This window comes from Meriones unguiculatus, chromosome 2 (assembly GCF_030254825.1).
Source record: "Meriones unguiculatus strain TT.TT164.6M chromosome 2, Bangor_MerUng_6.1, whole genome shotgun sequence".
In the NCBI taxonomy this organism is placed as follows: domain Eukaryota; kingdom Metazoa; phylum Chordata; class Mammalia; order Rodentia; family Muridae; genus Meriones; species Meriones unguiculatus.
This window is the reverse complement of record NC_083350.1, coordinates 136,444,610-136,459,530: the sequence shown is the minus strand read 5'-3', so window position 1 is coordinate 136,459,530 and position 14,921 is coordinate 136,444,610. Positions and strand designations below refer to the sequence as shown.

General features: G+C 48.0%; 1 protein-coding gene across 3 annotated transcripts in view; it reads left to right on the top strand.

Moving 5' to 3' along the window:
* Fndc3b (fibronectin type III domain containing 3B) overlaps positions 1 to 14,921 on the top strand; it is a 293,021-nt gene that overhangs the window by 244,646 nt on the left and 33,454 nt on the right. For 2 of the 3 annotated variants that reach the window (XM_060378156.1, XM_060378157.1), the window contains exons 17-22: positions 1,805 to 1,923; positions 3,544 to 3,649; positions 4,718 to 4,890; positions 6,547 to 6,669; positions 6,981 to 7,130; positions 11,882 to 12,159. In XM_060378156.1, the coding sequence (XP_060234139.1) occupies positions 1,805 to 1,923; positions 3,544 to 3,649; positions 4,718 to 4,890; positions 6,547 to 6,669; positions 6,981 to 7,130; positions 11,882 to 12,159 (949 nt within the window). The remainder of the gene's footprint in view (positions 1 to 1,804; positions 1,924 to 3,543; positions 3,650 to 4,717; positions 4,891 to 6,546; positions 6,670 to 6,980; positions 7,131 to 11,881; positions 12,160 to 14,921) is intronic. The other variant, XM_060378158.1, reaches the window with a different exon arrangement.

Genomic DNA, 14,921 nt, shown 5'->3' with positions numbered 1-14,921 from the left:
CTCACTTAGAGTTTGATGGTCAGTTAGCTTTCTCCCTCAACAAGCTCTCTACATCAGGCCGTGCCCCTGAGTATAGTTTTCTCTTTCAGACACTACAGTTCATTCTGCTTGAAGTGTCCATTTTTGACATGTTGGGGTGCTTTTTTTTTCTATTGTCTATGTCAATTCTGAACCATGGTCACTCACTAAATAGGGGAAAAAACAAAAAACAAAACAAAACTTGAGGCTTTCTCCTCTAACCTGCCACACTTTCTCTGCAAATCATAAGCAGTATGTCAGGAACCTGGCATCCTTCCTGCGCCCAGGGACAGCCCCCATGATAATATGGCCAGTGACAAGGGTCAGACTTTCAGAACACATTTGGCCTCTGTTGTGACTCTCGGGTTAAAAGTTCTCACCAGTAGTCACCCTGCAAGGATTAAAATGGGGCCCTGGGGATTGCCACCAAGTCTAGCTGCCTGAGTTCAGTGCCTGAATCCCATGTGGAAATGGAGAAAGAGAAAACCAGCTCCACAACCCTGTCCTCTGATGCCCGCCCCCCACCCATGTGTGGGCGGTGACATGAGTGTGGGCAGGCCCCCTCGCCGTGCCTATCATAGTAACGATTCAAGTGGGACAGTGCAGAAACCAGCATCTTCGGGGCACCCAGAAATACTCTTGCTTTTTCTTCCTAATAAAACTCACTGGGCTTCAATAGAAAAAGATACCGTTGTCAAAACTTTGAAGCACAGCCTAATTGTACTAACTCGGCTGCCGTAATCATTACCTTTGTAAAGTATGCGTGCGTGCGGCAGCAGGAAGTCACTGGGAACAAGCGGTGGTCTGGCTTTTGTTCTGTATACCACAGCTCGCTGGAGCGGGGTTTTTGTTAGGAGAACTCTCCGAGATGGGCGCAGCTAAAGGGCTTACTTGGTGTTTAAGTGAAGGCTAGGAGACAAGTCAGCATCTCCCGGTGGCTTACTGAGAAAGTGCAAGTCTGCTTTGAGCCATCCTGGCCCTCCCAGGTACGAGTCAGCGCAAGCCAGTACATGGAGGCCGTTCTTAGAATCCTTTCATCGGTCAGTGTCCCGGTTGTCCCCCAGCGTAGGGTGCCTGCCCGTAACACAAGCGCCCGCTGTCTAAATTCCCAGATCCCCCGGGGCTGTAGCTAACTCTGACCTGATAAAGCACAGCACCACAGAAGGCAGCGGAAGGGGGTCTGTGGCAGTTCCTTCCTAAGTAGAGCCCATGTAGTAGAAAGCTCCTGGGTAGTGGCCACTGGGTAGCCACGTTAGTAGAAACCGCATTGGTGGAAACAGAACAGAGAGATGTCCCTGCAGCCTGATGATGGCGCCGGCAGCGGTGGCTCCTCCGGACGGGCATCAGCCTCGTGGGCACCCTCCAAGCATCTCCCCATTGATCTGTCACCACCACATCGTCATAAGAAGTGGACAGCAGGCCTTTACCAAACGATCTCAGTCTGTCAAGGGACAGCTTGACTCGCCACCACGCTTAGCGGCACCCGGCCTTTCTGGAAGCCTGTACCATGTGCCCTGCACCCGCACAGCTGGCCCTGTGGCCTCCCCACCATGGCGCCCCACAGCTGTGCAGCGCTGTCTGTGTGCCCTCCTCCTGTGCCAGCTCCCCTGACCTCATAGTGTGACAGTGGTGAGAGGATTAAAAAAAAAAAAAAAAAGACTTTTAGTGTCAGGTGACGCCAGGTTTCCGTGGAAGCCACGTGGTGTTTTTGTCTCGGATACGGTTTCTAACAGGGACTATCGTGCTGTTACAAAGGGCTTAAACTTACACGCATCTCATTTTACAGCCAGTCAGTGGGAGGTGGCCTACAGCGGATCAGCTACGGAGTACGTCTTTACCCACTTGAAACCAGGCACTTTGTACAAACTGCGGGCGTGCTGCATCAGCACCGGTGGGCACAGTCAGGTTGGTTTATCAGTGGGACGGTGGGCCTCCTGACCAAACTGGGAAGCATGGTGTCAGGGACAGAACAGGTTGCAGTCCTACATGCGCCCTGCAGCCTGCCTTAACATCCCATCTGGATATGAGAAACAGTCCTTTGACCTCTACCTACAGGGCAGAAACAATAGGCACAGGTCGTCCTTGGCAACATTCTGACGTGCTCAGGCTACTCGCTGCCGAGGCATCCCTTGGATGACTTTGCTGTTGTTACGTGTGGGAGATGAAATTGGGTAGGCTTTGCGTTAGCTGAATCAGGGAGACCTCAGGGCTTCATCCCTGCCTGGCTGTGCAGGGATGGTAGCAGTCTGGGAAGGCCCTCTACTGCCACCTGCTGGGAGACTATGGCGTTATTTGCACTTCTGCCCAGCATAGGGTCTGTGCGGGCAGCAGCCATGGCTTGTCTCCCTCAGCAGGACATGCCGAGCGCGGCATGTCGGGAGGATGTGTTTCTACAACACACGGTGCTCACAGGTTCAGTATAATCTAGTAAGTGTATACAAGGTACTCTAGAGATGAGAATCTGGTGTCAGAGTGACATGAGAGAGGCACTGATAAAAGATGACTTGAAACCATTAACGATGAGGAAAGAAATAGAAATGGTACCTGTAACCCTTATTAAATATAACGCTTGCCCTTGTTAACATTTTCCTGAGCTTTACACATGCGCATACACTCTGCCCATGTGTGTCATAGCAGTTCCTCAGTGTCTAGAGTTCAGTCTAGACAGACAGACATGTTTTCATGGGGGTGCACACACACACACACACACACACACACACACACACACACACGGTAATAGTCCGGTGAGAATATTCTTATACAGTCTGCCGGAGTGCCTGCTGGTTGGAGTATATCCAGACCAAGGCCGTGGAGCATTGCTGGTGCCTCCCACGTGAGGGGTTGTGTAAGGCAGCATATATGTTACCTGAAGGCCTAGGGTCCGTTTCCCGCATATCGCTGCTCTGGAAGAAGGGGGCTGTCTGGCTCCACCTTGTTCCTCGATTCTCTCATACCACCAGCCTTACACACGCAGATCCCACAGAAGGGAGCCCTAAAATTTAGCCCTTTAGCACTGACAGACGATGGTGAGAGTCAGGCTTGGTGGGTAGACACTCCCTTTGCCTTCTGCTCTGCTGTTTGTGTGGCTGGCCCGCCGTAGGGCAGCATTCTTAATTTTACACAGCTGTTGTTTTGTGTTCGCTTGCATTCTCACGAAGGGTCTTTCTAGCGGTGATGTAAAGAAAAGTAAGCGTGCTTAGAGGTCCACAATCCTCAGCTCTAGTCATCTGACCTCAGAGAGAGCTGATCCCGTTATAACCAGCATTGTATGCAGTGAGAGGACACACTTACACATGCAGACATCACAGAAAGGCATTCCTGTTATAACCAGCATCGTATGCCGTGAGAGCACACACTTATACATGCAGACAGACATGAAGAACTTACTAGATGGCAGGCACAGGCGTCTAGTGTGGAATTCCCTTTTGGTCCCGTCTACAGTTGTGGGATGGGATTAGCCTGGTAGGTATGGTGTGAGCAATGCACAGTAACTAAGCAATGGTCTCTCCGGTGTCTCTCCCACAGTGCTCTGAAAGTCTCCCTGTCCGCACACTAAGCCTTGCACCAGGTCAGTGCCGACCACCGAGGGTTTTGGGTAGACCAAAGCACAAAGAAGTCCACTTAGAGTGGGGTGAGTGAACAAGTCTTCCTGTTGGCATGGACCAGGACAATGGGAGGTTAAGACACAGGGCTTTGTCCCTCAGCTCCAGGGCTTCCTCAGAGGCGGCGCTACCCGCTGCCGTGTCTGTGTTCTCCGTAGCCAAGGCGCCTTGGGTTTCTCCCATCCCACAGCCTTGTACTGCTCATGCCCCCGTTCCTGAGGGTGCTGCCATGATGTTGCTACCCGCTTCTCAGAGGTCTCGTTTCTAGAGAAGATTCCAGAGTAGCCTGCCCTGTCTGAGGATTGCTCAACACCTGAAGGAAACATGCATGATTTAGAGATTAAACCAAGAAAAGGCAGTGTCAAATTCTCCATGTGTAGCCTCCCTTGGTGCCTTAGCTCGGCAGGTTCTGGGAGTCTCATAGCATTGCCTTCCACTGGTTCCAGTTGGGCCGACAGCCTCCAGTGCGTGCATTGCACATACGGAGGTCTAGAGCAGTAGCAGACAGACCTTTTGGCCACCACTTATGACTAACGTGTAATAAAATATTATGCCAGTTCACAGACATAACAAGATGTCTGACTTTAAGTTAAAGTGAATTTTTTCTTCCCTCCTTCCTTCCTGTTACTCTATTGAAATATAAAAGTTTGCCCACTGCTTCTATTATTCCTGAGTTATTTTTAGTATAATCAAACATGTTTACATGCATTTGCTTTGGATAGTTTAGATTACTCAGGAGCTCTTTCACATTTTTGATTGGGAGGCTCCTTTTGTAATAGAAACTCAAGGACGCGCCCTATGTATTTTGAAAAATGATGACAATTAAGTGTAACTCAATCAACAAGAAATCAAGAAAAAAATGGGGCCTGGAGAGATTGTTCCATGGTTACGATCACTTATTGCTTTTGCAGAGGGCCCAGGTTCGGTTCCCAGCATCCACATGGTGTCTCACAACCACCCACAGCTCCAGTTTCAGAGGCTTCAGTGCCCTCCTCTAGCCTCTGCACATGCTGTGCACTTATACCCAAATAAAAATAAAATAAAATAAAATTAAAAAAAAAAAAGAGTTCAAGATGAAAACCTTTTTTCACCCTCAGATGTCCCCGCCTCTGAAAGTGGCTGTGAGGTCTCCGAGTACAGTGTGGAGATGACAGAGCCGGAGGACGTGGCTTCCGAGGTGTACCACGGGCCCGAGCTGGAGTGCACTGTGGGGAACCTGCTTCCTGGAACTCTGTACCGATTCAGGGTGCGGGCTCTGAATGACGGCGGGGTGAGTATGAGCACAAGGTGCCTTCTTCAGCCCTCCCGCAGGTCCTCAGGAGGATGTGCCCCACCGTGACAACCTAGCGTTAACGTGCATGTAGTAAAATCCTGTTTGCGAATCGATGCTGTCACGATTTCCTGTAGGCCCAGAACTGCAGAGTTTTTCAAGAGGTAGAATGTACTAGTGTGTGTGTGTGTGTGTGTGTGTGTGTGTGTGTGTGTGTGTGTGTGTGTGTGTTCGATACATGTATGTGTGTGTGCTTTTCATAATTCATGAAAGAATTTCCTGTTCCCTCGGTCATAAGAATTAGGGCTTCGTATCAATCCTAGTGCAAGTTCTCTAGCGGAACTGGGCAGAATGAGTCAGGAAAGCCCTTGCCGAACACTGAGTTGGAGCCCTAAACCTATGTTCTAAAAGCTTAGGTATGGGGGAGCCCACTTGTAATCTCAGCACTGGGAAGGTAGAGCCAAGAGTCTCCCTGGGGCTTGCTGGCCGGCCAGTCTAGCCTGCTAAGTACAGTCCAGCCCTGCCTCAGAAAAGAGGTGGAAAGGGGCTGAGAAATAGAGGTGGTCCCTGTCTCCACACTACACCCATGTACATATACCTGTACACACATGAACGCTCACACACCCAAAAACATTATAGTACGGTGTCTGTGCCTTGGGTTGCTGTGTTCTAGACGAACAGGGTGAGACCTGAGGAGAAGGCCACGTACATGTTTTTTGCTTGATTCCTCCGAACACTCGACAAGTCTCCGGCTCTTTCTTCTGCTGTCTTATTCATCTGGAATGGAGGTGGGGGTGGGGGATCAGTCAGAAGTTGAGAGGATGTGTGTCTCTGTTAGACCCACAGAGGGATTGTTCTTTTTTCTCTTTGAGGTGGCAGAGTGACATGGATTTTAAGGGATGTGCAGGAGGTTGGAAAGGAGGGGAGGGTGACCCACAGAACAAGCTAATGACAAAGTCTCCCAGCACCCCAGGGCTTTGTACAGACACGTCCCCTGAAAATTGTTACATCTCACTAGTTGATGAAATTTATTTTAAAAAGAAGAGAGGGGAAAAGGCAATTAGCAATGCAAAGAGAAGACCTGTCGTATGAGGCCCAAGGACATCCTGAAGATATGTTACAGCAGCATTGGTTTTCAAAACCAACGAAACCAGCTGGGTGAGGTGGGCCACCTGTAAATCCCAGCTCTCAGGAGACTGAGTCAGGAGCATCATGGATTCAAAGCTAACCTAGGCTACGTGGCAAGAGCTTGTCTCGAGGGGGAGGGGCTACCACAGCCGGAACAAACATCCAGAATGTAATAACCAGGAATCCCATGTGACTTTTGTGTGTTTAAAATGAAATTACTTTGTCTAGCTTTTTTTCATTTTTTTTTGACTGAGTGATATTTGCTTTTAATGTCACATTAAAGGAAAAATGTTCAATAAGCCAACTTTTTAATCCTTCTGAATAAAAGAAATAGACGTATATAACAGATGTTTACCTATCAGAGAAAGCAATAGTTTATCTATATGCTTCTTAAAGTAAAAAACATTAGGTCATATTTTTATCCGGCTGTACTAATGATACCGTTGACCTCGCCTTTAATGATGAGAGTTTATATGCACATACCTGCAGACGCCATCCTGACGTGCAAACACGTGTCCTTCTTTGCAGTACGGCCCCTACTCCGATGTGTCAGAAATCACCACCGCGGCAGGGCCCCCTGGCCAGTGCAGAGCACCATGCATTTCCTTCACGCCAGATGGATGCGTCCTGGTGGGCTGGGAGGTGAGTCGGGTACGTGCTGCCCATCAGTTTCTGTTCCTTCTGCCCTTACCCCCAAATACAAGCTGTAAGGATGCCACAGAACCCGTGCGTGCGTGCTTGCTTGCGTGCATGCGTGCTTGCATGAATGAGTGCGTGCCTGTGGCTTTTTGGCTGTGCATATGCAAATCTCCCTTTGGCGGGTGATTGTATGGTTTCCAGTGTGGAAATGGCCAGAGTTGAGAGGCGGCTGGGTGTCACCCTCTTGCCTTTCCTTTATGGATATTGGACTACCCTGGAGCATGTCTTAGTGAAATGACCAACAACAGTTATCTGCCCTGCAGAGCCCTGAAAGCCCCGGTACTGACATCTCTGAGTACAGGTTGGAATGGGGAGAAGATGAAGAATCCTTAGAACTCGTTTATCATGGTCCAGACACCTGCTTCGAGATACGAGATCTGTTGCCTGCTGCCCAGTATTGCTGCAGACTACAGGTAGGTGACTGTTCAGGCTCTATTCCTAAAGACGGTTCATTGAACCGTACCTCAGAAAAGCAGCCAAAAGCTATGGCCGAGGATCACCAGGAAAAAAACATCCTCTTCTGGGCTGGAGAGTTAGCTCCCAGGGAACAGTACTCATTATATAGACATGAAGACATGAATTCAGACTCCCAGCAGACATCCGGGTCCTATGGTAATTGTCTGTAATCCCAGCATTACGGGGTGGATAGGGTAGGTACAGGTAGGTTCCAGAGAGCTTGTTGGGTAACCAGTAGCCAAATTGATGAGATCCACTTTCAGTGAAAGTCTGTCTCAGAAAATAAAATGGAGAGCAGAGGAAGAGGCACCTGACATTGACCTCTGTGGGTACATGCACACACATACACACACACACACACACACACAGCAGGCACATCAGCACATACACACAACTCCACACACACAGGTGCCGGCTGTGGTATTTTACAGTTGAGTTCTTCTTCTCTAGGAGGTCATAACACGTATGAGCAAAGCCAGGCTCTTCTCTGCTCTTGTGAGTAGCAGCATGTTCTGTTCAGTTTTTCAGAGCCCTGGAAAGTGACTAGGGGAAGGTCTCCCAATTCCTTAGGAAAGACGCAGTCTATTTCCTCTTCTGTGGGAAGCAGCTTGGAACTGGCTGCTTTATATATTTATATTTCAGCTATTAAACTGCACTAAAAACACAAAAACAAATATTTCAGTCAGTTGCTGTCTTGGTTTCTTTTCTGTTCCTATGACAGAATACTCTAATAAAAGCAACTAATTAAAAAAAAGTTTTTTTAAAGCCAATGTGAGGGAGAAAGGATTTATTCTGGCTCACAGTTTGAAGGCACAGTGACCGAGGCCTACAGGCAGTGAAGGACCTTGAAGCCGCGGCTCATATCACATCCAGTCAGAGCAGATGGTGATGGATGTGAGCTGAAACTCAGTTCCCACTCTCCCTCGAACACTATAGGATCCTAACCAGGAGAGAGCACTACCCAGGCCTTCCCACCTCCCTGACATAAAGCCAGACAGTCCCCTAGACAGGCCCCCGTGGCCATTTCCCAGGGGGCACTTCACCCTAACCATCATATCAAGACCATGCAAGGCTGCTTCCCTCTAAGCTTCTGCTTGGGAGCGCAAACAGTAACATCCGGAACCCTGTTTCACACAGATTTCTGTTACTTTATTAAATTGGGTTCCCGCTTTATAAACTCTCATGTCCTGAGACTCTGGAAAGTCCTTTGTCTCCATTTCCTCCCCTTTATTCAACAGTGGTCTCTGGATAGGAGAGAGAGAGAAGGTCCCCCAAGCTGCAGTTGCTGCCCTGAGGCAGCCTGTCTTCGAGCACATTGGATTTCGGTAGAAAAAAAGGCAAAGATACTGTGCTTAGGGGCCAGCCTGTGTTCAGCCCTGCAGCAAGGGGGTGTGGTAGAGGTCCACTTAACTTCCTCGGCACAGAGGTCTTCCCTTCACGGATTAACCAAAGCTTTTCCCCTTGAGGCTGCTTCACCGTAAACATTTCTCACTAATGCCAACATTGGACGGCACCCTTCCCTCCTTTATGAACGGACCACCCGTGGTGTCACTAGCCCCTTGTCAGTGAATGATGGCACTTTATCTGATCATTGTGTCAGGGAGGATGCATCACCGGAAAAGGGCACACTGAGTGCCTCAATGCTTTTGGAACAGGGCCGGATTCTAATACAGAGCTGTTTGTGGTCCGGTCAGAGCTCCCTGCCCTCTGCTTTCAGAGCTCTGCTGCCTTGTTAATGTCTGCCGCTTCCCTTTCTCCTGTAGGATTCACCTAGTCACTCGGGGGGTATTGCTGCCCCCCTCCCAAACTGTGTTTTAAAAGACACAGTGATCACAGTAGAAACTGCACAGTGATAGCCCTGCCTCTCTGTCAGCAGGGGGTAGAAAGTGTTTGTAGATGGCTGTGCCTGTCATGAAATGAATCAGACCCTCCGGCATCAGCTCAGCAAACGCTGCCAGGAGCAAGTCTGTCCCACCGTTACTGACTTCTTGGTACCCGTGGACTACATAGAAATTCCGAGTTGCAGCCACTTGGCATTATTTGTGCTTAAGCAAACCCTGAATGTTCTTTTGAATATTTGACATTCCAAAAAGAAATCATTTTAATAACCATACTCTTTTCTAAAAGATGGTTTAAACATTTCTTGTTTTGCTCAGGAATTTTTGTCTTGTTCCTTGGGGGTGTCTTAATTAAGAAGTGTCATAGGTCAGAGGAAGAAATACCCTGCCAGGCCTTGGGTTCAATCCCCGGCTACCAACAAACATGCACATACAGAAAAAAAAAAAAAAATCAAAGTTAAGTATTCATAAGAGGGATTTGTACATCATGACTGTAGGATTGCTTAGTAAATGATTGATTGTTTTATTGCTTAGAACTTTCCTTTGAAAACTTTGAATTAGAAGTGCGTAAATCAAGACTTTTTTTTTTTTACATAGGCAAGCCTGCAAAGGGAAGTGGGGCAGTGGGGCAGTGGATAGAACCCTGGGATGGAAAAAGAACACTGGTGGGAAATGTGGGGAGTTTTGAATTAGGTCCTGTGTGGTTCATAGGACTGTACCAATGATACTTTCTGGGTTGTATTTGCTTAAGTTTTGTTTTTTTTTTTAATCTTTTTAAATTCTGTGTATTTTTGTTTTATACACAAGTCTGTGTACCACGTGCACGCAACACCCACAGAGGCATGAAGAGACTATAGTCACAAACAGTTGTGAACTGCCACTCGGGTCCTGGCAATGGAGCCCAGGTCCTCTGCAAGCTCAGTCCATACACTTCACCACTGCGCCATCTCTCTAGCCCCAGCTGCCTGGTTTTGTCGTTACTCTCGGGCGTGTGAGACGCGGGTGTTAGGGGAAGCATGGTGACAGCCCTCAGTGCTGCAGAAGAACGGAAGTTAATTAGATCTCAAAATCTAGATGCCTGAGAGAATTTGTTAAGTTCAGATTCTTGGGGGAAAGGCTAAGGGGTTGTGATGAAACCACAGTGTCTCAGAACTTTATCATGTAGCTTCAGTGGGGATTCATGGACGCAAATGTCCATTGCCTGTTTCTTGTTTTTGGAGTTTTGTTGATGTTTCATTAACAGAGGAATTATAAGCTTCGTTTTAGAAACTCAAATTTGCCTCTAATTTTTGCAGTTTGTGCTGATACATTCTCAGGACTAAATGGGAACTGACTTTTATCACTTTCTTTTGACAAAATTATTTCATGTTTTCTGTGTTTAAGTGTTTTTTGCCTATCTGTGTAAGTGCATCACATACATGCAGAGCCTGCAGAGGCCAGTAGGAGGCGTCTGATCTCCTGAAACTAGAGTAACAGGCAGTTGTGGGTGCTGGGAAGCAAACCTTGCTCCCCTGGAAAAGCAGCCAGTACTGTCAACCACAGTGCTATCTCTCCAACCCTGGTTTCTTACGAATATAAGAAAGCTGCCAAATATTTTTATTCTTTGGAAGAGAAAAATAGTTTTATAACGCTTCTGGAGCATGTCTTCCAAGTCGGGTTCTGTTCGAGTTGTCAAAGATGTTATTATGAACCAGGCATGCAAATAACTAAACTCTGTGTCAGTGATAAGTGTCACGATGAAATATAAAATGAAGATGGAAGAAGATCACAGAGGTTGGGATAAGAAGTGATTACAAGTTGAAATGGGACGCTCAGTAAGAATTCACAGAGAAGGTCTGAGATGAGCAGTGTTGGGTAGAAAGGCCTCTGGCCGTAAGAAGCAAGGGCAGGGTCCAGAGTAGCACATCAAGCTACGCTTGACATCCGAGAAGCACACCAAGGAGCCGGCAGAGCCAATGAAAGCAAGAACAGTGATGATGAAGACCCAGTGCTGTTGGGTTTTTTTTTTTTTTTTTTTTGAAGTGCAGCGATGGGCATCAAGGAGGATCTCTGTACCCTTCTGTAAGAAAGCACAGTTCCGAGTAAGGTGGAGGCCTCAGAGGCCGGCACACTGAGAGTCCTGACTCATGGCTGGAGAGGGCGCTCAGTGGGTAAAAGCACACGCTGACCTTCCAGAGGACCCAGCTTCCATTCCCAGCACCCATGTCCGGTTGTTCACAGCCACCTGTAACTCACTTCCAGCTGGGAACCAACGCCCACCTCTGGCCACCGTGGTCACCTGGGCACACGTGACATATACTCAGACGCATACCTATAAATAGAAATAAAATTTAAAAAACAAAGTAAGTCCTGACTTGTAAATTACGATGCTCTTCGAATCTCTCTGTGAGTACAGACTCTAGGGCAGAGTCGGTACAAATACCAGTGAGGGTCATCTCATCACCTAGAGAGCATGTAGTTGAGTTAGGGTGACTTCAGATAGTCTGACCGGCAGGACCTGGGTGTGAGTGAGAAACAGGAATCCCAGGAACTCTGGACTACAGCCTCCACAGCCTAGAGGATGAGGAGGATGACGGGAGATGTGGGTCTTAAAGGAGGACATGGGGAGGGATGGAGGAGTCTGGGATGCCTCCTTGGTGTACAAGACAGATGCTCCCAAGCAGCAGGATACACATATGCCACCCTGGAAATCAGGGCAGAGGTGGAAAGCAGTTAAGGATGACCTCTGACCTCCACATGCAAATACGTGTACACATGGGCACACACAGAAAAGAAAAAAAAAAAAAAAAAAACGTAGAATTTGCTAACGTGGAGGTCCTAGCCTGTGCTGATGGCATGGCGTGATTTGGCCACACTCTTCTCTTTTCCAGGCCTTGAATCCAGCAGGCGCAGGGCCGTACAGCGAGCTTGTCCATTGCCAGACACCAGCGTCTGCCCCTGACCCCGTCTCCACTCTGTGTGTCCTGGAGGAGGAGCCCCACGGGGCTCTGGACTCACCCTCTGTGTGCCTTGTACTGAACTGGGAAGAGCCGTGCAATAATGGAGCTGAGATCGTTGCTTACAACATTGATCTCGGAGACACTAGCGTTACCGTGGGCAATACCACCACACACGTGATAAAGGACCTCCTTCCAGAAACTACGTACCGGTGAGTGTGAAAACCTGGTGTCGTAACCTGGGCCACGCTGTCCGTTCCCAGGCTGGAAATCCTTCCTGAGTTACTGCATTGTCACCATTCCTTTCACATTTATAAGTACTAAATGAAGTGTAGTTTGAAAGCTTGTATTGCTTTTTTCGTACAGTAAGTGACAATTTCCCATAATTCCTAGCTTCTGAGGGAGAATTTTACCTCACACTTGAAATAGCTTTCCCCTCCCATGCCCTTGGTCTTCCTTTTTTCTTCATATATTTTCACTGTGATTCATCTCACCACATACTCCATCCATGCCCCAAAGCTGACAACCTCAGAGCAAGAGCCGCTCACGTACAGATTCCCCCAGAGGAGACACAGAGGTCGCAGGACATCTGTGACAGACATTTTCTTCAGGACTCTACAGTGGGACAGAGAAAAGTGACATCACATGCCACCACGGAAGCTCACCTAACAGGGGTGATCTCTTCAGCCTCAGAGATCCTCACCTGGGACCCTTCCCCCTGCCCACACCTGTTTCTCCTACCTGGCTCTCCAGACTTTCAAAGCACCGAGCTGTCTCTCCAAGTCCCCATAACCCAGACAAAGCCTGCCGCCAGCAGGACAGCCCCCTGGGAGAGACCCAAAAGAGCATCTCTTGATTTTCTAGTGTGATCCAGCGGGGCTCCGGCTTTCAGTGTGTGCATCAGTGTGTGTGCATCAGTGTGTGTGCAGATTCTTGGGTTGGGGTAACATCAGCTCCGGCTCAGGTACCGTCATCTTCAGACTTGGTATTCTCCTCTTTCCCTGTAAGAAGAAGAAAACAAGGTGATTTTCCAGGCAGGTGTCTAGTAAGGAGTAAATGAGTGAGTGTTACTGGCTTACAATTGAGCTAACAGTGACAGCAGGTTTCCAACAGTCCGCTCACATCCAAGTCCTTTCCAACAAAACTTGTGCCTCCTGAGGGCTGGGGATGGTGAAAGGCAAGCAGACAGGATTGCTGCTCTACAAAATATGGCATTTCCTTTATGTTTTCTGCAGTGCTTTCTCATTTTCTAATCTGAGTGTGTGTTTGTGTGTGCCTGTGTTTGTGTGCACATGCATGCACGCACATGTGGTATTCTTGTATGTGTATGTGTGTGTGTGCATGCACACATATGTGGGTACATTTATGTGTATCATGTGCATGCAGTGTCCAAGTATCCTCTGGGCTTTTAGACAGTTGTAACCCTCCATGTAGGTGCTAAGAATTGAACCTGTGTCCTGGAAGAGCAGCCAGTGCTCTTAACCACTAAGCCATCCTTCCTGCCCTCTTTGGTCTGTCTGTCTGTGTAATGTAGGAGTTACACATTGTTCTCACTGGACTAGATGTATGTCTGTAGTAAACCTGCTGGAACAGAAAGAGGAGTTTCAACAGGTCCATCTTTTCCCATCGGTGCTGTCAGAGCTATCCGTTACAGGTTTGTTGGCACAACCTGTATTTGAAATTTGACTGAAATTAAAAAGCCATTTTTAAAAGTATGACATCTAAGTCTAGAACTCTATCTGAAATTGAATTTGTGTTTTGGATCAAAGGGAAAAATGGAAACAGCTTTTCTCTGAACATCCCCTGCCAAATATAATCACAGACGGTAAGCTGAGGGAGGCTTGGGTCACCTGTATCATCCTGTCCTAGACCTGAGAGCTCCATGGCCAGGGAAGTGGTCCAGCTTTGGCTCTCCACACAGTTCAGAGCATCCCTTGAACTTTATCAAAACCTCTCTGTTCCTGAAGCCACTTCTTTTGGCCCTGGGCCATTCTAGCAGTATTCTCAGAGTACCTTCTCAGGGGTACTAAAGACTTACCTGAGAGTGGGCAAAGGGTCAGGCCTCACCCCAAGCCTGGGAAATAAGCAAGGTGACCCAAGCTCAGAAAAGTACAAAAAGACACCCTCGCTGTGTGTGGACCTTCGCTTCTAATTTTTATCTGGAAGTGAGTGGGTAGATACCAGCATGCTAGCAAGGGGTCCATGATAAAGGGAGAAAGAAGGCTTTTAGGAGGGAAATAGAAGAGAACACGTGATAAAAGTGAAAAAGGAAGATGCTGGGAATGCAAAAGTTTGGGGGAGAGAGACGGAGTCAGGAGACAGGGTCAAGTAAAAGTAAGTGTATATGAAAATGTCATGGCGAGCCTTCTACTTTGGATGCAAAGATTAAGTTAGGCATGGCAGCATGTGCCTTTCATCCCTATAGTCTAGAGGAGGAGACAAGTGGATCTCTGTGACTTGGAGGCCAGGTTGATCTACATAGCAAGCTGCAAGCCAGCCAATGAGTCTGCCTAAAACAAACAAACAAGTAAAAGTAAGATTGTTGCTGAAGAAATGGCTCAGCAGTTAACAGCATATACTACTCTTGCAAAGGACTTAAGTTCGGTTCCAGTACCCACATCAGGTGGCTCACACCCATCTGTCCTATATAATTCAGCTTTAGAGGATCCAGTGCCCTCTTCTGCACTCTGCAGGCACCCACAGACGTATGGCATACACACATGTACACATAAGTTAACAAGTATATTATAATAGTAGAAGAACCGTCAGTAAAGTTTAGGGGCAGCAGGAAGGCTCAGCAGGTCAAGAGGTCTGCTGCCACGGCTGCTGGCCTGAGCCCAACCCCCGGAACTGACGTGGTGGGAGGGAACTGACGATACTTACTCTGACCTCTACCCTAGCATGTTCGCAACACACACACACACACACACACACACACACACACACACACATGCATATTCTTAAAGGTAAGAAT